General features: G+C 39.6%; 1 protein-coding gene across 2 annotated transcripts; it reads right to left on the reverse strand.

Annotated features, from left to right (window-relative positions):
* Window positions 1–569: 569 nt before the first annotated feature.
* On the reverse strand, window positions 570–22388 carry ITGB1 (integrin subunit beta 1). 2 transcript variants are annotated; one of them, XM_084279838.1, is made up of 14 exons: window positions 22173–22388; window positions 20163–20333; window positions 19648–19886; window positions 18242–18397; window positions 17253–17348; window positions 16270–16359; window positions 15422–15562; window positions 15085–15287; window positions 13751–13989; window positions 12078–12300; window positions 10943–11175; window positions 8646–8812; window positions 7532–7612; window positions 570–1809 (listed from the first exon to the last, which is right to left on the reverse strand). In XM_084279838.1, exons 1-13 carry the CDS (start codon window positions 22318–22320, stop codon window positions 7538–7540), a joined length of 2181 nt encoding a protein of 726 aa, XP_084135964.1. In that variant the 5' UTR covers window positions 22321–22388; the 3' UTR covers window positions 570–1809; window positions 7532–7537. The 2 variants fall into 2 exon arrangements, with proteins under 2 accessions (XP_084135964.1, XP_084135965.1); XM_084279839.1 differs by lacking the exon at window positions 7532–7612.
* Window positions 22389–23645: the final 1257 nt, after the last annotated feature.

Consider the following 23645-nt stretch of genomic DNA (forward strand, 5'->3'; position numbering starts at 1 on the left):
CTCAGATGGAGGTTAAAGGGGCCTTTTAGAACAGATGCCCACCCACAGCTCCTCAGGGGAGCCTGAAGTACCAACAGTGAAAAGATAAAAAACTGAATCACATGGTTTAGGACTCCTAAATTATCAAACCCTCTTTGTGACTAGTCTGACAGATTATAGGCTTTTCAAGAAAACTCATGGAAGACAGCATTTTCCTAAAAATGTACTCTCAATTGTCATGGGTTGTGAAACAACATGAACCAGATAACCACCAGTTACTAACCCCCTGAACTTCTCTAGCAAAGGGAAGCCTGGGGCTTCACACCAGTGGCCGCTGCCCGAACATGATGCCCCCAACCTTCGTGCATTTTACAGCACAGCTAACCCTTGTCACCCAAGATCACTCCTGCTTACCTTGCCTCAGATCTGAGCTACAGGACATACCTGGTATTATTACCACCCCTATTAATTACCTCTTATTGCCACCTCTATTACCTCTTACTGCCACCTGTATTACTCCTTGCCCAAACAGACAGAGTTCCCAGGTTTTTTGGACAGAATCAACTTCTGCGAAATAAAGAGGCGAGACGTAAGTATTTTAAGGTACTTTTATTTAATAAATAACTTCGGTAATAGCACTGTAAAAAGTGAACATCTGTTAAAATAAAAAGGCACTTAAAACAAGAATATGACTATGATGCAGTTTGAATGGTCAAAGGCAAATATACATGGCACATGTCAAGGACAATGCGTGACTCATGTCACATGACAAACTACGCAATCTTAGCTACAGGGTAAAGGCAAATTTACAGCTAAGACTGCCCGGAAAAAGGAAAGGAAAAAATACCTTGTGTCGATACAAAAATATTACAAAAAGAATCACAACCAAATACGTTAAAAAGATTACACAGGTGACAAAGCACCAGGCTTCAAATCAAGGAAATGTTACAGAATGAAGACACAGTATGATGTAAGGCCCTTATGTGTTCTGAGGATGTCTCGGTAAGGTACTTCATGATACTGCCACCCAGGGCTTGAATTTACAAAGAAAAACCAAGCAAGTTACCGCTCAGCAACTTCTTCAGTAATGGCACATATTTTAAAGCTATTTTTTCCTTCTTGACATTCTTCTCAAGCTTCTTTCATCTTAACCAGAACCTGGCTATAAGCAACTTAGAAGTTAAAAATAAGTATGCACACGCTTTTCAGTCTTTTACACTGCTCACTTCCAACTCTCTCAACTTACCATTTACTTAATCATACGTCTAGCAAGCCAAAGATCAATTAACCACCAGTTCCATGCTACATGAGTTTAATTATATCTGCAAACTCAAGCCCTGATTTCCCTGTAAAGCTAAAAAAGTTTAATACTACATGGCTAGGCAGAGCCCTCATGCTGAGTGCTGGAACCACCTCCCTCCCAGTCATGCCGTGGTGATACTGCCCACGGCAGAAGACCCGGATTCACAGCACGGGAGTGGAAAAGGTCCAAAAGGCACCATGTGACCTTAGCTGACTAGGCTACACAGTCTCAAGTTTTTTTTGTCATACCCCTGGCACTGATTATTTCATTTGCCAAAAAATTAAAAAAAAAAAAAAAAAAAATTAAAATTACATATAGTACATTTCTCAAAACCTGCACAGGAAAACAAACCTATATGTAATGAATTAGTAAAATCACTGCAGTTTGCCCTATATCTATCTTACTGTGACTACAAAAATTGCTATGTTGCATACAGTGTTGTGAAGTTATACAAGCAGTGTTCATTTTCCCTCATATTTAGGATTGACCACAGTTGTCACTGCACTCTTGTAAATAGGATTTTCACCCTAGAAAAAGAAAAAAACGCCTTATATTAAAGAAATGAAAAAAGCACCGTGTTTGCGAGAAATGTAAAAATTAGCCTAAGAAATTACCTTAAGAAATTACCCACTTATATTTTATTTGTACACACAAACTGTTGGAGACAAACTAGTTTTCCCTCTAGCAACTGGAACTAAGGCATGCCGGGCTAATAAAGCAAAGGGTTAGGGCACGGTCCTGCTCCATTTGCACCACAGATTTGCTGAACCTCCTACCGTCATCTCAGGGCTGAGCCATCAGCTCTCCGGGGTCTGCAGCCCATGATGTGTTGTTAAAGAACAGAATTGTAAACAACATTGTTTGAAACCACGACAGACCACGTTCTGCTACAATCAACATTCAAATAGCTTATCTTGTATTATTGTTTAATTTCAGAAACAAAGCAGCAAGGCCTGTGCTCTGTTGATAATACACATCCAATAAATGCATTGAACATTTAGTACTGGCCATTCTCATTTTATTCCTGCAGGTTCCCTGAACTCTCCGGTGTGCAAGATGCAGTTAAAACTAAGAACCCCCTGCACTGCTGCAAACGCTGTAAAAAACCATTATTTCTGCCAATAGGAGAAATCCCTACAGAACAACCGCTTGTATCTCTCTTGCAGAGATGGGAAACCCCTAAATTAAGCTTATTTTAAGATTTCATTTGTTCCCAGGTTTCCTTTTATCTCAGCAAACTGTACTCCATTTACAGCATCCTTGCACACCTCAGATGAACAGCTTGAACTCAGTATTAATAGATAAATCTCAGAAGAAGAATGGGCTGCTGCTGTGCCTCTACTGATAAGAGCCTGGATCTGCAGGACTGTGCTCTTATCACAGCCTGAAAGGCAACCGAAATAAATGTTGTTTACCAGCATGAAGCTCTTTTGTGCTTAAACAAGTAATTGCAGGGAAATGCAGCACAGCACAGATGTGAGCTGGAGCAGCACTCTGGCCAGAACCACACCTGGCCTTCACTGGCAGTAAGGGAACCTCTCTCCCTCTGACATCCCCCCAGCCTGAGATGGCCTATATACCCATATTAAAAATTCAATTCTACTCCTTTAAATCACACAGAATTTAATGTATTTCAAGCTAAACCCATTTTTCCTACAGTCAATGAAAGGAAGTCCTCCCCCTAGACACACAAACACCAGGTGTGTCTGTTTTCCCCAGGGTCATAAATCTGGAAGATTGACCGGGAATACCATAGGACGTGCCAAACGGTGACAAGGCAAGCAGGAAACCAGAGTGGGGTGAAATTCTCCTACCACTTCCTGGGAATTTTGTTGACCTCTATTTGCAAGATGTGGTAGGGGGCAAGTAACCCACCTACTCCAACAGCAGTGGCTGCTGCTAAGGAAGACCTCTTAGCAGGCGTACTGCCTTTCTGCCATGGTTCCTCTCACAGAAAGAGGGTGTTTCTTCTCAAAGCCAGCTTGTCTACATGCAAAGAGCAACGAAGCACATCTAATCCTGCCTAGACCTGAGAGACTCCATTCCAACCTCCCAAATCCAGCCAAAACCAGGATTGCTGGACAGAGGAAGCCAGGGTTCTCTGTTCACTCTTCTATCTGAGTCAACATCATCTGGCTTGAGCTGAAGGGAGGAACTGGGTGTCCAGTGCTGGCTGCGCTTCACAAATGCACAGTGACCCTTCTATCAATCCCTTGTCCAACTCTTTCTTGATGACAAGTGTCTCAGCTACTGGTTTGGAAAGGGATGGGCAGTAAAGATTTTTTGATTTATTTAACATCATGGGACTGCTGTTTCTCAGTCAGACAAATTAATCAATGCCAAATCACTCCCCGTCAAAAAGCTTTGCAATAGTAAGGTGTTAAGTGGAAAAACATCCAGAGATGAGGGATTTAATCTCTAACTGAAGTTCAGAAATTCTGTAAGCTTCACAGGCTTTGTCATGTTCAGACTAGAAAATACTGTAGAGTTTTTCACTGGCAAGGCATTATCTAACACACAGGAGGTAGGTGTTTACATCTTCTTGCGTGTGAAACAGAGACCTCTGCTATCAGGAAGTGTAGGAATTAGCCAGAAGGTAGGAACTAAATCTTGGAAATTTGCAGGGTGCTGCTCATACAATTAATGCGAATTTGGAACCAGGTTTCAAATGCAATTTGCATAATATGATTGTAAATTTTCTACTATGTTTTTTCAAGAGAAGTCAGAATTTGAGCTTCCCATGCACTTTATTCAGCATAAGTCCTATTTACAGAGAAATCAAAACACTGTACTGCCTTCCCCTGTACTTGTGCTTCACGTTCCCAAGAACTCTCAGAAGCACTCGGTGGGATTTAGGTCACTAAATGAGGCATTTGACTAGGTGTCTCCCCTGGTCAGTTGAATGTCAGTTCCCATGACAAATTATGGAGATTCAGTCAAAACAGAGAACACTAGGCTTAACCTAACCTCGCCTTTATCAGCCAAATGGCCCCTGAGGCTCCACTGCCTATAGCCGCACCACAGGCACCCAACAGATTTGCAATTCTTCCCTTGCCACCTTCTGTCAAACAGGCAGCCACGGCCCTGGCCTTTCCAGGTCTTCCACAGATAGCTTATTACTAAAACTAACATGGAGGTGGTTAATAAGCGTCCACTAGCCCAAGACAACCCTCGCCTTGCGTAGAGCCCCTCACAGCTGGCACGTGGTATGAACTCCTGGGTATCAGCAGCATTCCCGATTTTCAACTGGCCACTGAAACACAGTGTTCCAAACTTGCTGCCTTAGGCAAATGCTCCTGTTTTTAAATAAACCCGTTTTCTTTAAGCCACTGCAGAGAATACACTGGTTTAAGCATGCAAAGTTAGGGAAAACACATTTGCCACATGCCCCTACAAATGAAAACACCATGCATGCTTAAACCAAAAAATGAGCAAACAGTAACTACGCACAGGATTGAGTGAGGTACATTAAATAAAGATGGAGGCATTCTTAAAAAAATACTCTCAGCACAGAATAAAGAGCTATGGTCTTGTAGCAGTATTCATTTTCAACTAGACTGGGCTGTTTGGAGGTTACAGGTCAGTCTAGCGTTGCATAAAGAGGAACCTGTTACATAGGATGTCTGATTAACCTCCTCATTCCTTTTTTCTCCATGGACTTACTGTTTCAACAGTCACTCCTTTATAGTCTGCTTAAGTCTTAAGTCACTGCAAGAAACTGCACTCTGGAATATCTGAACTCCTCCGCATGCTGGTTCTCCCTACTTTCAGCTCTCATTATTACCCATCGTTACTTTGCAGCGATATAAAAGGAGTCATCTGTCAGCCCGTAAATACAGCCGTGGTGCCAGAGGACGAAGCAAAGGCAGTGCGGGCAACAGAGGGCATCATCTACCGTGGCTGGAAGGCTACAGGAGAGCAGCGAGCCCATGAGTAATTAAATACTTTCTTAATGGCACCAATCCAAACCAGGCAGCAAAGACAGAAAGGCCCGGCAGCTGTGAAAGGACGCTAAGGAGCTCTGCTGCAGGCCAAGGACTAATTGAATTCGGCTCAACGCAGCTGGCTTGAGCGTCGCCTGCAAGGATGCTGCGGTGACACATCATTCACCACATCGCAACGCAGGACCAGTGAAGTGTCTGTGCGCCTGGTCCCTGAGAAGCTTTGTGGTGCTGCTGTAACCAAGCCACATGTGTGTCTGGCTGCTGTGGGAGAGGGGAAGGGTGACACACTGCACGCAGTTTATCGTGCAGGTGTACACCTTGGGGGAAACTACTGCAGCAGAGTCTTCTATTTGAGAATGCCGATTACTTTCTTGCCTTGGCATTACAAGACAACTCTTTCTTCACCTTAATGAAAGGTTACTTCAGCCTAAAACACCCAGAAAATCTTAGTTATTAGATTAGGACAATTTTTTTTCTTTTACTTCTTGTGGGCCACCTATTCTGCCAATACCAATCCCTCCTTTCTGGTGGCCAATAAAGCTAAATCCATCTCTCTCTCCCCAAAGTTCTGAAATTTGTGTGAATGCCAAAGAGGCTAAAGTGAAGTTTAAAAAAACCACCACACTCTTAATCTTCCTAGCGAGTGAAAGGCAGAAGTCAATCCCTCCAACTGCACAAGAGGAAAGCTTTCTGTCAGAAGTACATTCTGAGGAGAGATGGCAGCACTGAGGACGTTAGCTCCTGAGAGCCCTGGGGCAGAGAAGGAGAGCACAGAATGGCAGTTACACACCCTATGGTTTGCTAGGTGCTGGTCCTGCATGCAACAGAGTACACAATGAACAGCAGAAGAGAAGAGAAGAGACTTAACCAGACAGATGATGTGAAATGTTAGAAAGGAACCAGAAACGCGTTTCCTCCCCTGAATAATTGACTCTGAGAAGAAAAATAGGAAGGAGCTGAATGTGGTCAGTGTGGCAATCAAAATGAACATTTCCACAATCAATTTTGGACACACTGGAAAGTGAAATGATTGCAAAGAGAAAAGGAAAGCACGTTTCACCAAGGAAGGGCTCAGAAAGCTAGACAAAGTATTTGAAAATTTTGTCAAAGCAAGGGCAGATAAAAGCTTAAGTACCCTTAATTCCTGCCTTCTCCCCTCATTTCTCCTTCACAAAATCTTTTGAGTGCAACACTGAAAAGGGGGGCACCAGACAGAATAAAATTAGATACACAGATGCCTCCCTTCCACAGGCTCCTGAAAAAAAGCTCTGGGGTATTTAAAGGGATGTGCTCCCTCTAATCTGAACTCTGTACTTCTTATCTCTCAACGCTCCTCTGACACCCATTCCCCATCTCACCCTCCCTTTTTCACTCCTTTCCCAGCAGCTAGGGATCCCAGAAAAGGAGGAAAACACCTAAAGCATTAAAAAAAATGCAACCTCCAAGCCTGCAGAAGATAGCCATCACCTCTAGTTTACTGACGTGCTATTCTGGATACCGCTCCTTCTCAAGTCAGCATTTCCAAACAGAAATGAGGTGTTTAGGAGGGACTAAGAAACTGGGGTGTGAAATGTGTCTGGAGGGGATAAGAACAACTCCTTCTCCCCCCCCCCTCCCCTCTCCATACAGACCCTAAAGCTTGCTGGGCTGTATACAAGGACCCTTTGATATTGCCACTTTCAACAGAAATTGGGATGGAAGAATTAAGTTTCATATTTAGTTATCGAATCACTAGAGTATATGACTGTCACACTTTAAATACAGGCTAGTTCTATACTAGGTTAAGAAGACAAAGCAGTTAAGAAATAAATAAATCTGTAAGGCTACTCTGAATGTTCCCAGAGTTATTCTCGTAAACTCAGTGATATTTATAGGCTGTGATATCTGAGGAATATCTAAACGAGCTCTGCAAACATATCAACTTTAAGCAAACTGACTGCTGATTTGAGGAAACAGAAGGACAAACTCTCCCTTGAACACTGTCTCTCTCCACCATCCACCCAAAGAGCCTCTTCAAACCTAACAGCTGTTCTAGCATATTGCCACAGATTTATCTCCCCTGCCCTCCCCAAATTCAGTTGCAGAATAGTTTAAGCCAGTCCTGGTGCTATTAGTAAGCAAGCAATCTTGCTGTCAAAACAAGTTAAAAATGTTCAAGCTGCATTCTTTAAAAGCCCAGAATCAAAGCAGCAGTAGAGAAACTAAGCAAGACTCAAACTATGATTAATTAACTGTGACACACAGTGAGTTTGAAGTGACATGCAAAGGGGAAAAAAAAAGGAAGAAAATGAAAGAAGATACAAACTGAGACTTAGAGACCAGCTTTACGTCCATAGTTTGGATTCTTGAAATTGTTAATAGGGCTCTTGTATATTGGATTTTCTTGCTGAAGTAAAAGAAATGGTCAATGGCGAATAATTCAACAGGAAAAAAAAGTATTACTCTCAACTATCACTAAAACCTGTCATGCTGTATGTAAAGAAAAGTCAGCAATCATTGTTTTTTCCAACATAGAATCAATTTTCTTAAATAAAACCAAAAAGCTTCCTAGGAGATTTAAAAAATTTACTCTCTCATCAAGTGTACCTGGGTGTTGACTTGTATGGAAGTGCAGCAAAGGGGTTTTGATGAGTAGATTTGGAAAACTGTCTTCACCAAAAGAGTGGTGAAGCACTAGAACAGGCTGTCCAGGGAGGTGGTAGAGTCACCGTCCCTGAGATATTTAAAAAACAGTTATATGTGAGGAGCTTCAGGAGGTTTAGAGGTTATGGTGGTGTGGGGCTGACAGTTGAATTTTATGATCTTAAAGGTCTTTTCCAACCTTGATGATTCTATGACTCTTCACATTTCCCGAGGCAGCAGCCCTGTGTAAGCCTACAGACCACAGGCTTGTTTTCTTGCATGCTTTTTCATTGTCAAGGGGTTCCACTAACCAGTACCAGCCATGGTTTTGTGACCAGTTGAGATCTCCAACTAAACCTGCAGAAGTATTTACGAGGCCTCTTTCGTAAGTGCAAAATTTCCTTCTTCATTTTATACAAGAGACTCTCATCGTCTAATAAGCATTTTAATAATAGCTTGTGAAATGTGGTAGAACTGCAAATCTGAAATATTCTGTCACCATCACATTTTCTCTCTGAAATTTTATTTCAGCTGAAGTTATTACTTTCTGACTCAAGAGGTACTTCTGAAAGAGGGACTGTTGGTTGGGTTCTCTCCCCGCTAGTGGTAACACACACACACACACACACCCTCCACCCCCCATCCTTCTAAAGTTGACTGAAAATAAGGACAATTCTGTCCCTCCATAGGCCAAAAGACAAGAACAGAGTCTGAAATATTTGGGGCATTTGAGCAAAAATCTTATATTCGTCCTCAACTACTGTGGCTTTTATGCAGAAAAAAGGCTCCCAACTTACCGTATCCCACTTGGCATTCATCTTTTCCTTTTCAAATTTAGCAAATTCTCTTCTGTCATGAATGATCATTAGTAGCTTCCAAATCAATAATAACGCAAGTCCAATAAGAACAATTCCAGCAACCACACCAGCTACGATGGGAATGATGTCAGGGCCGCTGGGACATTCTAGGGAACAAAGCAAGGGAAGCAGGAGTTTAGGAAATGCTAAAGGCAATGCATATCCAGATGCTTTGAAAGCTTTAGTTTTGTACTGAAGCCAGTATTTTGAATATCAGAGATATGCCAGTACTGTTTTCCCTTCAAATAATGGAAGTTTTGGATTCCTGTAACATCCTGTAGCTTATTTTTATCCTTCTAATTTGTGTTTAATCTTAGCAATAGAACAATTCATGATCAGATGATAAAGTCTACACACTGCTAACCCCTTAAGCTATTAAGCTAGAGCACTGGAGTAAAACAACTAGCAGTTGTTTTAAACATGCAAGAGCTCCAAGTCAAAGGTGGTGCTGGAGGGATAAACCAGCTGGAGTACAAATACTGATTAGAAAAACAGCCTCCACAAACTTATCAACAGTGTTACAGGAAAAAAGAGTGTTCCTCATTTTACCTCAAACGGCTGTTACTGTTAGTAGCTAATACATAGAGATGAGCAATGACTGTGCTTCTGACACTGATTTCTTTTTTTTAGGGTTTTTCCTCACCTGGGGAATTGATCTCTGCTGGAATAAAGTATTTTAAACAGGCACATCTACTTTGGATAAAGATATCACATACTTTCAAAGTAAGTGAAGTATGTTTGAAGAGAACAACCTGGATGCAAAATTATTTAAAGTAACTTACACAGAAATAATAATCCTCCAAAATAAAATCCAATTCTTATAGATTTTTTAATTAGTATAAAAATCACAAACAGAACAAAGCCTTTCAAAGAGCTGAATGCACAGACTAAAGGGGTCGGAAGCAAAAAACCACAACTGCTGTGATGTCAGTAGGAACACTGCTTCCCTTCAAACTGCAGACTCCTCATCTTGGTCACTGCCTCCACAGGAGTGAGGGAAGAGAGAAAGGACACTGTAGGAATTCCCTGGGAATCAGTAAGGAACATTGAATACAGCTCTTCTGAACCAGAGCTTGTTCCTTCAGTACTTGTATGACAAAATTTAAGGTGCCTCCTGCCACATGAAGTCTTGATTCAGCTCTTAACTAGGGCAAGAGAAGTGTATCCATGGGGAACAGGACAGACCCCAAAAGTGTAGGGCATGTGTTGAGTTGGTCTATGGGAAGCTGTGGCTCCAGGTCCTCCTCTGTACTTCAGACTACACTTTTGGAGAATTTAAAACGTTCTGAATGGAAGTGGCATTTATTTCTAAGAGCCACTAACAACTGATCTACATTACGAAATGATGGCCCAAATAGCCAATTCTGAAAGTGCCTTCAGTAGATATCACCACTAAACCTTCCCACACACAAGTTGAGGTATGTATTTTGTATCAGGCTTATAAACAAAATCACGAGACCAGACACTGCTAATGTACAAAACCAGAGGTTTTGCACTGTTAGATGCAAAGTCCAGTGACTGAAGCTCACAATACTTAGTGTAAATAACTGTAAATTACTGATGTTCTCTCTTTTTTGTATCAAGCAATTGAACAAAATAAAAAATGGTTGACTATCAAGGATTAACAAAGCAAAATGCTTTTCAGGCATATTGTTGAAAATACCTCAGTTCCTGAAAATACCTTCTACTTAAAAAGCAAAGGCTGCCAGCATGAAATAATTTAAGCGGTTTGCAGCACAGTACACAGTTTTGTGGTGTTTGTGGTTTTTTTTTTGTTTTGGTTTCTTCTGGTGAGAGACTGGTCTCATATTATTAGAAAAAGGAAAAAAGCATCAAACCCCACAGGCACCGTCGTTTCTAACCTGTAGCACGAATCCAGTAAAAAAATAAACATGAAAATTTAGTTATCTAGGATTGGCTACAGGACACGTAAAACAAGGCAGCAAAGTAGGTCAAGTGGAAACATGAAATGCTTTAACAAAAATAAATATCTGATTAACTTCAGTTTTAAAGCACAAAACCTGTTCCTGTCAGCCTGAATGTCTGGATAAAGTAGATCTAGAGAGACAGATGTTTTTCTAAAGCCAGTCAAGTTCCAGACATCCACAACGCTCACTCAGGGAAGAGGTACCTATTTCCCAATGCACCTAAATCATGCAAATCAGCCAGATGTACTTCACAGTATGTAACAACGGCGCAAATTGAGAAAGGGCAAGTAGGCAACATCACATTCATACCTGGGGTCTCTACCACGTGGACACTGGCTTCACCATTTGAATTAACAGAATACGTGAAGTAGAACCAGCAGTCATCAACATCCTTCTCCTTGCAATGAGACAGTGGATCGGGCTGCCCGGGCTGCGGCAGCTTGTCTCGACTTTCTACCTTTGTCATGTTGAAGTGCATACATTCCTGAGAACACGTCTCCTTCTTCTCTCCCTTATTGAAAGCTCTGCACTGAACGCAGTCCCTGCAGGAGTACAAATCAGAAGCAATGCCTTTCAGCACATTCACAAAAGATTTCTAATCTAAAACTTTTTCAACACCTCCACCCGGAAAACGAGTACTCTCAGCTTTACAGTAGGGTATCGCTCTGAGTAACTCGCTGAAAAAAAGCAGACTGGCAGGATTTTTATACTAAAAAGCATGTGCTGAGAAAAAACCTTAAAGTCAGCTGCACAAAGCCAGGAATCAGCCCAGCCACTAATCATAAACTCTCAAAGTTGCCATGCAAAATATGCTTGGATTCCAAAAACCGGGATTTCCAAAGACAGGGATAAAAAGTTCACTGGACCGCACAAATCTAGGGTTAGTTTTTAACTGTCAGGATATTTTGACATTTTAATAGTGCTTCAGATAGAAGTTTTAAGTAAAAAGCTTAGCTGAAGTTTTAACTATTCTGGAAATTGCATAGTGTATCTGTACTATAGTTACATTCATTTCAAAAGGTCACGGTGACAGATGATGGGACTTCACAGCCTGTCCCACTACCGACTCACGTTCTCTCCAGCTCTGTGGAAGGTTGGCTGTCAGTAATCGTACATGAAACAGGGGAAAGCTGTAGCCTGCCCAAGTCAACGTGCATGGTTAAAACTGGTTTACCATAATGTACACTTTTCTATGCCTAATAAAAAAAGGCAAGAAAAGTACTGAAATAATTAAGTCTTCCTGGAAGTAATCCAAATACTCTATTAATAACATGTTTGTAATTCTTGATTCTTGCCCAACAACTTTTACTGTCTAAAGGGACAATACAATGCCTCCACATAACAGGGCAGAATAAAACACACTATCAAAAGTCTCATTTAAAAAAATTGGCACAAAAATACCACAAACTCACACAAGCTGGGACTTGGTTTTCTAGGTACTCACTTGTGCTCTGCACAGACACCGAGGCAGGTCTGACACGTTTCACATGTGGGGCCTTGGAATTTGGGATCTGTACAGTTACAGGTCCCACACTCGCAGGTTCCTCTTCCATTGCAAATCTGCCCGTTAGATGCCATACATGGAAAAGTATCCAAGGAACAATCACAGGCACTGCCAGTGAAGTTGGGGAAACACTCACACACTCTGCATTTGCAGATACCATTTCCTGTGCATTGAAAAGATACGACAGCGAAATGAAGTCTAATGTAAAACATGACATTTGTGACTTTAAGAAATAACTATCTGCCCTCTTGGGACTGATACAGGGTAAAGAAAATCCTGGTGGTGAGATTATGAAGACACCGATGAACTAAGAGCTACAAAAGAAAATCTACCTCCTCAAAAAACTACTTACAGGCATTTCTCCTCTTTTAACTGCTCTCCTGCATTTGTGTTTCCTTTTAAACAAAGTAAGACTAAGGAAAGTTCATAAAAAACTGTATGTGATGGCCATAGCAGCTGGGTGGAGAGCATTACAGCACTGCTTCACTTCACAATTTTATATGTATGCAGATGCACTGACTGCTGCTCTCTTCATAGCTATCGCTTCGTAAATTCATAAAGACCTAGAAGATATGCAATAAACTACACAGAAAAATGAAACAGCTTTGGCTCCTTAGAACACCACCTTCCAGCTGCTGCACTTTTGACCTCATCCACCCAACCAAACTTCATACTCCTTACACTGCCTACACAGGAAACAAGATACCATTATCTCCAGCAGGGTGATTTGGAAGAAATGGAAAGATCTCTGGCTACACTCCTCCTCCTCTACTGAGGATAAAGTGTTTAGGTCAATACTTCACTGTCACCATGTATGTTGGACACAAACCACCATTCCTTTGTGGAGCTGGTGAGCAACAGTGTATCTTGAGTAAACCATAATGTATTCTAATAATTCAGTTAAAGCTCAGTGGCTTCTCCATTTTATTTTTTGTGTTACGGTCAAAATTGAGGCAGCAGTTACGCTCCTACCATGTATTTCCACAAGCAAAGCAGCCTAGGGAAGCTGCAGGACAAAAATACATGCAGCAAACTGGGCACTGGCTTCTGAACGATTTTCTAAATTGCTTTTGGAGTTAACTGCCACCAGAGAAAGGCTTCTTTCAAGCAATTAAGGTTTTTCTGGCTCTTGCATGTTCAAATCTTCACTTGGCTCTTAGAACAGTATCAAGATAGCATCTCACTGTCATCATCTTGTCAGGTACTGAGTCAAGCACTCCCTATTAAAGTAAGCTGAGGTCACCATCTCTTTCTTTTGACACAGTGGCTACACTGAGCCAGTAGAACATTATAATCTCAGGCCAGTTGTCTCAGCATTCTTTAACACCAGAGGGTAATTCTATAATAAACAGCAGAAGTCAAGTTCACTTTAAATCATTCTTGGAGCCATGACTCAGGGAAGGTGTCATGTGTACTAACACACTATTATGCTCACGATCAGAGGGCTGTTTTATTAATAGAAGCCTTCAATCACTAAATCTGTGGATATTCTCATCTCTTATCAAGTAGCTACAATCTAAAAGCTACGTAACACTGCTGCACAGGCTAGAATTGACAGACTTGTAAACTGCTGGTCAGCCTTGCTTGCAGAAATCTCTGAAGTCGTTTCTCACCTCCACAAATCAAACCATTCGATCGATCACAGTTGAAGTTATCACATTCACAGTATTTGCCAGAATACACTTCATTGGTGTTTTCTCTCTTCTTGCACACACATTGTCCACAAATGCATTCTCCATTGTTACTGCATATTTCTGTACTGTTCTCCCGCCTGCAGTAAGCATCCATATCCTCACTATTTACTTCATCTGTGCTACATTCACATAGTCTTCCAATACGTCCTTCATTACACCTGCAAGGTAAAAACGCGACTGAAAAAGTCAGAAAATAGAAAGACTGCAAAAACAGCACAAAGAACAGGAGTACAAGTGACTATTATCCCAAGGAATATTCCAAGATAAAATGAGGCTTCCAGCTGATTACCTATGTAGCCATTCCTGAAGCCACCACAGCAAACTGTTCCTCCTCCGTTGATTATTCCTTCCAGGTGAGAAACTATGTGCCACCACCTCTAACTAAATTGCCACATAACCACAATACCTCTCTCATGTGACAGAACAATAATTATTATTTAGTGACAGTTCACTGTGGCTGCTGTCATGCTTCAATGAAAAGATGTCCCTTGAACATCAATCAGGCAAGAGACTAGATGACCTTCAGAGCTGCACCACTTCTCATTATCAAGGTTAAAATATTGATGAATAAATGGAGGCTGATCTTGTTCCCAGCAGTGACTGACAAACTGTTGTTGGGCATAAGGGACAATGGTTCCCATTAGGAAACTGCTACTGTTCCAACATCAAAAGGCTTTTCTTACCCACAGGCCTGTTCTCTCTTATCCAAAATCATGGGCACATTGGTGACAGTACACCAAGTTTAAGCAGTCTTCCTATACAGAGATGGGAAAATCTGTTCTCCGTATTTAAAGGGTACATTTATTTGTATAATTTATTTGTAAGGGTACATTTCAAGGGTACATTTAAAGGGTACACTGATCACGAATACTGGATACAAAGTGGCTTACTCCTCAGCTTACAGATGCTACTCCTTTGGGTACAACGGACTAACATCTGCCTGCTGAAGTTGGTGGAGGTAATTAACTAAATAACCAGAAAAAGCAGTAAGACCTACATCCTTTAGAAGGAATGAATCCAGGCCAAATTCCAACTTGTACAATACTGTCACTCTAATTATCAGTAGTATGAATTGTAGCATTGGGATTTTTTGCAGACATAAGGCAGTACGTCAAAAGATCCTAAAAGAAACAGGTCAGCTGTAACAGCAATTCTTGTCCTTTCACTAAAAAAATGACAATGTTCATTAAAGAAACAAAGGTCTTGCTCATCTCTCTCTCTCATAAAACTAAGAAAAATGTCTATTTATTTACCTGCATGCACCACATTCAAATGTTCCGTTTCCTTCGTGGCAGGCTGGGCTATTAGGTTCTCCTTCACTTTGACACTGACATTCACAGATGAACTGGAGATTAATTTCCACTTCTTCAGTGAATCCCAGTGGTTTAATTTTAATTGTCTCATTTTGTCCTTTCTTTGGACATTCATTAGCTGTTACATTAATCTCAAATTTAACCTGCAGAGAAAAATAAATGAAGTGCCACATTACTGAAAGGAGTTTTGCCTGTACTATTGAAAAAAATCCTACTTAGTGTTGGATATTTTAAATGAATATTGTATTTGAATAGCAGCATGTATCCTGTAAGTTACCTCATCTCCGATTGAAATGTTAGAACATTTCCTTCCATCTTCTTGTGTGTCATTCACTCCATTCTTGCAGAAAGACTTGTAACTGATTGTCACTCCTTTTGGTAGCTTACTGTTTTCCAGGATAACCTCTGAAGAAAGGGACTAAAATAACAGTTGTTAGCTAACTTCAAATTCAGTTGCATAAGCATGTCACTGAAGAAAAGACATCATACAACTATGTACAGTCTCAGTGTGAATCCCATAGGCACACTGGAATTAGCCAAGTTCTAACATACTGAGAAACACCAGCCCAGGGCTGCCCAGAGTCACGCTGTGGTGACCCCGTCTCACTGCTGAACGCTGTTACTCAGGGTCAGGGCAGGTCTCCACGGACACTGGAGGCACTTCTTTGACCCACGTACTCCAGAAGAAGTCTGGCTCCTCTACACAACAGCCATGAAGAAAATATTTTGGGCTGAAACCCAGGAGTCTAAGGTTGAGTTAGACGTTTTCTTTGGGGTCAAGAGGATGCAAAACGGCTCTTTTCCATGTGGAAAGAAGATGATAACTGAAGGTGCTGAAGAAACACTGGGGTTTCTGGTTGTGGGTTTTACTTTTTTAGAAGAGAAAACACAGATGATAACTTTTTCTTCGTAGTTCTGTTTTAAGTGGCTTTAAGAGTACCTCCTTCTAATCATCTAACCTCTTATTGCCCTGTTGCCTATCTGTCTAATGTGGTTTTACTACAATGGCAGTACATTTATGGTTTAGTATACTAAATTTTGTAGGGAAAAAAAATCCACCTTTGAGTATCTGAAAAACTCAAAAGTGATAAAAATAAATACAACTCAAATAATATCTTAACTTACATTGTATGCATCAATGATCAGCTGAATCACATTGCTGGAGTTTGAAGACAATGTTCCCACTGCTGATTTTGGTATCAGGTTTTTCAATTCCTTTCAATATTTACAAAAGCAAAAGGAAAATTAAAGTCTTACTAACAAACAACTTGCAGTTTGTACTATAAATATCTGTATGGTGATATTATACTTTAGTGGATTAATGAGGCAATATCAAGTACTTCAAAAAACAAGGCTAAAGTGTTGCCAGAGATCTGCATGATTTTCTGATGTTATACACAGCACTACCAGTATAAACCAATATTTGGCCTCTTCCTCTGCGTTTTCATATTAAATTTGGTAATGTAATACTATGACCTTCTCTCATACAAGTTAACCCTGCATAGTATATCTTCAAGATCTTAAAGAAGCAGCACCTCACTTCTAGAACATTGAGACAAATAAAAGATGATTTCCAACAAAAGAGAAAAAGCTTACGATTTGAATATAGCTAAAAAAAGAAAAATACACTGTTAGATTAAAATGTGGAAAAATATGTATCTCCTTTACACAGTAATTTCCTATTTCACAATCACGTCCACCAGTTTAGTTCATTTTAAACATCAGGAATATAAACAGACCACAAAGGACAAAATGTGCTCTTTGATAAGTGTGTCTCTTGATTCAGTGTCCCTCTGCTATTTTGCTGTAAAAATGTTCATAAAAAGTAGCACTGTAAATATGTTCTCCACCCCCCCTTACCTATAAAGAGGGGCAGGAGGGGCACTTTCTCTTCGGAAGTTACACAAACACACTCAGTATCGATTTGAACAAGTCAAAGAGGGCTTAATAAAAACGTGAGTAGCAAAATATTACTCTCACCACCACATATTTCCACATTGCCTTTAATTTCAAATCAAGCAATTGTAATGATTTCAGAGCAAACCTGAACCTGTCCTTGTGTTTGAAAAAAAAAAAACAGAGCATAAATTTATGTTATTTACTTTTACCTTATAAACTGCCTGAAACTCTTCTGTAACAGCAAAGATTGTCTGAATATTGTTCTCACTAAGCTTCTGCACCAGATGAGCAATAGAGGGATAATCCTACAAAAATCAAGCATAAAATGCAATTTAAGTCTGAGACACATGCTAGAAAATAATCAGAAGGACTCTGATATCACAAATACAAAACACCTTTAGAAATATACATGAGACTTCTAACTAGCCAGCTTATGTCACAGATTTAACAAAAACAACCTGAGAAAACAAACCACATTGGAAAGATTCCATACATGCTCCAGGGAGGTAGGTGGGTTTTCCACAATATTACTGCATTCCCATTCAAAGTCCCCAGGTTAAATTCCTAATCTCAATGTTGTCAGAAATATCATAATGAAAACTACCAAAGGTAATTATCTCAGTGAAAATCACCACCTTTTACTTCATCTTTTCTAGAAGTAACAGTGCAAAATGGAATTAATTCTGGGTTTTTATTGAGCAATACCCACTGAACTTTAGGAATATATGAACACATAAAATTTGTAAAGCTTACTGTGTTTACTCCACCCAGTAAATGTGACTTTTGTGGGGTTTTTTTCCTATGCATACTTTTATCATAAACTTTGCATCGTAAGATTTCAAGCAGTCATTAAAAAAAAATGACAGGGGGCTCCCTATATTACATTATTTTTACAGTAGCAAAATACTTCTCACACAAAGCCACCAGTTTGCCAGTGGACACGCAGGATTACTGATTAGTAAAAAGGTTTAAATCCAACACCAAAAATCATAGTGTAAAAGTTGCCATTTCTTCATGTTTTCCAATCAAGACTGGATTAATTACTGCAGATTCGCTTTAGTTAAGCTAAAGTCACTTAATATAATACTGAGATAAGTGGGTAAAGTTCAAAAGATGCAGTGGTCTGAAACTGTATCAGATGAGGGGTTTTGAGCATCACAAAATATAAATTTCTCTAAAAGATGATGCAAAGACTTACGTAATAGTGGCTCATTGTGTACATGTTGTTTTCCAGATGACATTTCCCATCATTTGGTAAAACAATTCCACCAAGTTTACCATCTCCTGCAAAATGAAAGCCAGCATCCGTGGAAAACACCAGTAGTCTTGTAACATTTCTCCAGCCAATTTGTTCCTTGGGAAACAAAAATAAATTTTTGGTATTTTGGACCAAGTCACATCATAGCAACAGAGACCAACACTTGAGAGAGAAATGCATGGAAAAGTAGACAGGAGAAGCTGTACCACGAAAGTGTCACCCTGGAAATCATGTAATTCACTTAATGAAGGGTCTGCTCCAAACATCGGCTGCAGGACTTCTGCCAGAGACAAGAATCATTCTTTTTGAAGTGTACTTTGGTCTGTTCAGTTCTCATTAGAGTATCTGAAGACTAATAGGGTTTTTAGCAGTTGGGCACGACAGTCCAGCTCTTTAATGCTCTCAAGTCTGCTCTATGTCACTACCACGCAGCCTGAGCACAGCGGACAATGTGTGTAGAGCAATGCTGCAATGTTGAATCAGAAGATTACGGTGTGCCTGGTGTTAGGCTCTGAAGAATCATCAGGCTTTGCCAATCTAGTTCAGATTTGTACTCAACACAGAGCTTCCCAGAGGACTGCCCTTTTTTGCTGTACCATGAGCATCCTGACTCACACCTGCAGGGCCTATTTCTGCAACCTGCCCTTTCCTATTTCTTTCTTATTATTGTCATTATTTATTTTTATTATTGTTATAATTTAATTTTATTTATTTATTATTATTGTTATTATGTATTATTGTTATTTGTTATTATTTATTTATTATTATTGTTATTATTATTCCAGAATTAAAGCCCCAATTAATTTAAGGGGTGACAAAGCAGGGAACTTGGAGGTAACTTTTTTGGGAGTTCATGTTGTACAAGCACATAGTCAGACTATGGAAACAAAGAAGAGTGCAGTATCTACATCCGATCTTCAAAAACAAACAAAAAATCAGGTTTCCATCTATTTCTTTCCAAGCAGCTAGAAGAAATTACAATTCACCAAACTGTTCTGAAACAACAGCTAGAAGCAGCATATAAAGCTTTGAAGTATTTGAAGAATAGGTGCTTATTTAATATTTCATACATCTGTCAATGGAATTTAATTCTTCTTTCACAGCAACCCTTCAAAACATTGTCTACCTGCTGTGAACATGACCTCCAGTCAGCACTTTCACATTTCCCGGTTTCATTTGTCACTAGAGGTCTCTACAAAAGACAAATACATGTATCCACGCAGTCTGCCTAGTGTACCTTGTGTGCCTAGCATGAGACGACGTGTTCAGACATCAGCCATCAAAAAGCACTAAGGCTTTATTCAAACAGTTTTATCAAATGGTAAAGAAAACCAATACACACTTACCCCACAAACTGCCACCTGCATTATTGCATCAAATCCACCTTCAGGAGAATCTAAATTCCCAGAAATGTGCTGTTTACCTACAAGTTCATTGAATTTATTCCCTTCACTGGTAAGGCTGAGCACATTTTTATAGCTAAATGGACTTGTGCAGTTCTGGTCACCTGTACAAGGATTTCTGAGTTTGGCTGGTGTTGTACTTATATATGGCATCACGGTTTTCTCCACAAAAGAGCCAAAGCCTAAGACAGAACAATAAAAGCCCAGTAAGTTGAAAAATTGAATTCTCTTATTTATATCATGATACAATAGAATGCAAATGTAATTTCAGCTAAAATACATCAGAAATAGCTCTCATACTTTTTTACGTTCCACTTTCTCCACCAACACCAAGTACTTTTATATTCCTCAAAACATTCTGTGTATTAGAACAATTTCCAAAATACTGCTAATTTAAAAAAAAGCAAAAAGCATAAGGAAGGAAACATTTTTTTTTAGAATAGGTAGATCTTTCTTACCAATTCGAAAGTCTGAAGTTATTTTTCCCATTTCTAACATCAGTGCTGTTCCAAGACTTTTCACATTCTCTAAATCATCTTTCATAGAATAGGAGAGGTCCATAAGATAATACAGGTCAATGGGGTAGTCTTCAGCTCTCTTAAACTTTAACGAAATTGTTTGGGGTTCCCCTGTTTCAGAGATTAAACCAACAGAAGTCATTATAAGTTCTGTAGCTGCACCAACAAGAACGTGCCTTTTTAAGGGAAGTCTTTGAAATACTGGTGAAGGTTCTGAACACAAAGCGAGTAATTTTTTTCCCCTGTTAACTGAAATGCTTCACAGCAAATCACAATGCAAAATAACCCAAAACCTGAAGTATTTCTTTCTTTCAGATGTCCAACTTCATATTTCCAAGGTATTTTTTCTTCCTGTAGAAAATATTAGACTGCCAATTGAGCCTCTCTTAGCTGCTGCTATTTCAAATCTTGATACTTGCAACAATTTTAACAAGGCTCCTATAAAATCTAATAGCACAAATTTTCCATATCTATCTGCATCCAAGATGACTTCACAAATTTTAAGGATTTAGTTTAAAAAAAAAACATTGTCTAAACAGGTTTATAAAAGAATAATCAGTCCTAGATATATTTGAAGATACTTTGCACCAAATACAGGCTAAGAGCACAGAAATGGCAGTAAGGTAGTGGCAAATTACTATCTGTTACAATTTCAAGTCCAAACCCTAAGTTTTGCCAATGGCAGCATTTGGTTTCACTCTGATGTTGAAAGACACTGCAGAACAACTACCCACCCCATAAAAAGTGGAAAGGTATTCTTGTGCCCATTATATATGAAGTAAGGAATAGAATTAGTAGGCTTTTCCCCCAGCCCACTCAGTCACTGAAGTTAAATGGCAATATTACTGCTACTTAAGTCTGCTTAAAAATGAGCAAACGTTTGCTTAATATGCAAAAAAAAAAATTAGCAAACTGGGCAATCCATTAGATCAGCAAAGTGAAGAGCATATGGATCGTGCAGCTATGCAGCATGGTTCTCACCCTCCCCCCCCCCCAAAAAAAAAAAAAGCTAAAAGCTTTATATTTTCCTTACCTACTTTTTAAAAAAAGCCTGCACAGAAAGCAAATGCTTCCCTCTGCAAGTACACAGACCACTATCAGAGAACCTGTGACCACAAGAAGCACTGATCTTTTGGGTAGTTAGGTTCTGGCTGCCTAGGTCGGTCATATGCTCTGATGAACAAACTTTTGTGCCAGAAAGGGCAGTGAAATTTGTTTTGAAGCTCAAAGTGTCTCATTAGAAATAAATAGAGCCAATATCAAACCTGCAAAATAATGTCCATTATTTTCCTGTCCTTCCCTCTCCTTACTGTGTTAAGCTTCTTCAGAGTACTGTATGAGCTACTATCCCAGTTTTTTCCCTACCAACTGAGTTGAATAAAATTCTCTACAGGGGCTGGAAGTGGTACACAACTACTTTGTTCTCATTTTTGTAGCCCTGTGCCCACATTGTTAGCCTCTGGACACTAGGTATGTTACATAACAATCCAAAAATCTTGCTGAGTAACTACAAAACCATTCGGCTCAGACAAGAAGACTCAGCAGACTTTAGGTGACAGCAGTACTTCAAGGAAATGCTCACAATTTCTGTTGCATGCTGCTCTACTTTCATTCTAAGAAGCCACAATATGAAAAACCAACTACAAAATACTGCTAACAAAACGATTTTACCTTTCCGATATATCTATCAATCCATGCTGTATCTATTATTTCTAAGAAGTTGTATTTGGAACAAATGGTAAAAATATTGTTATCTAACCTTTCATAAAAAATAATAAAATCTAACAATATTTGGAGTATCTCTTTGGGGCTGACCTGAGAGGCTCTGCTTTTTTCAGGTTATGAGAACAGCCGTTTCCGGAACGAAAGTTACATGTTCAAACCAAAAAGAAATGCAGAGGTGGTGTCAACAGAAAAATCATCTGGAGATTAGAATGACACTGTCCTTACCGACTCTTAATTTTAGTACTAGTTTTTGTGGCTGAATCTGTGTAATGGCCTCTGGTTTCAGCTTCTCTGCAGCACCTATCTTACGATTCGTTACTTCTCTGTCTTCCAGCACCTGTTTGCTACCTCTGGGATTTTCTATATCTTCCATAGGGCAGCCTTTACTCTTCAGTGCTGCCAAGTCATCACATCGGGCAGATGTTGGCTCTCCCTCTTGCAAAAAGTCCTAGAAAACACAGGCAAAGGAGTATCAGGTTGAGAGCTATCTGTAATGTGTTCTACCCACAGCAACACTTTTTACAATGACTCCATTATTTTTTTTTTCTGAAGTTCAGTAATAAAACACACAGTCCTGAAACATGTTAAACTATAGTAAACACATCAGTGACTACCATTTAGTCCAGGAATTTCTATCTACTTATACTTCTTAAGTATAAGATGTAAGCAAGCAGAAAGAAAGAAAAAAGCTCAATGTCACCTCTGACAAAAGCAAGACATCCTTTTACCTCAGCTACTTTAGAAGTGATGGCAGGTGAAAAAAAGCTCTCATCTTCATGTCATCAATACCCTGAAGGTATTTGTGCAATCTGCTTGGCAACTACCCTTCCTTTTAACTTTTTTATTTTTTTGAAAGGCTTTAATTAATGGAAGTGTGCCTTGGTACTACACTACAAAGGCTTCAATTAATGGAAGTGTGCCTTGGTACTACACTACAAAATAATGGCAATGTGCTGACAGGGGAGGGTGAAACACAGACACAACTCTTATTTTGGGGAAATTCAATATGAAAGTAAGATCCAGTAGCAAAACCAATGCATACTGTTGTTCTTGACAACAAATTGCCATTACCTCAAATCTAAAAAAAGCTCTAACCTCAAATATGAATAGATAAGGCTTCTAATTAAGAAACTTGGCAATTCCGATTTCTCCCCCACAAGCATGCATGTAAGTATCTTAAAGCTTGTCCGTTCGTGATGACTAGGACCTATATACATTATCATCTTCTAACAAGAAACAGTAAGTTTTCCCAGTTTTCAAAAAGAAACCAAAGAGCAGCAAATGTAGAAAGCCTTTTCTTCTGTTTCTAACCCAAAGAGCCAGTACGTGATGAAGTGTCTAAAGTAACACAGTCTAAGATTATCTTACACTTTGTGTTTTCTGAATTTTTAATTACATAAGAAAGTACTCCTCGTGTTTCATACTGAAGCAAACAACCCACCCACACAAACCAATCTCACGTCCCACAAATTTACCAGCAACAGAAAACTAGAATTTGAACACCTTTTCCTTTTAAAAAAGAAAACCTTCAATCTCTTCCTCTGCTCCACATATATCTGTCTAAAATTTCATCTTGCTCTAATGCCACTGGAAGAATATAATTAAGCACACCCAGATTCCATGTTGGGGAGATTTTAAATAACTATTAGCCAACCTACAGGATCTGTATACAAGATTTAGAAAAGGAGAAGTAAACAC

Source organism: Gallinula chloropus (genome assembly GCF_964237585.1).
Source record: "Gallinula chloropus genome assembly, chromosome: 2".
In the NCBI taxonomy this organism is placed as follows: domain Eukaryota; kingdom Metazoa; phylum Chordata; class Aves; order Gruiformes; family Rallidae; genus Gallinula; species Gallinula chloropus.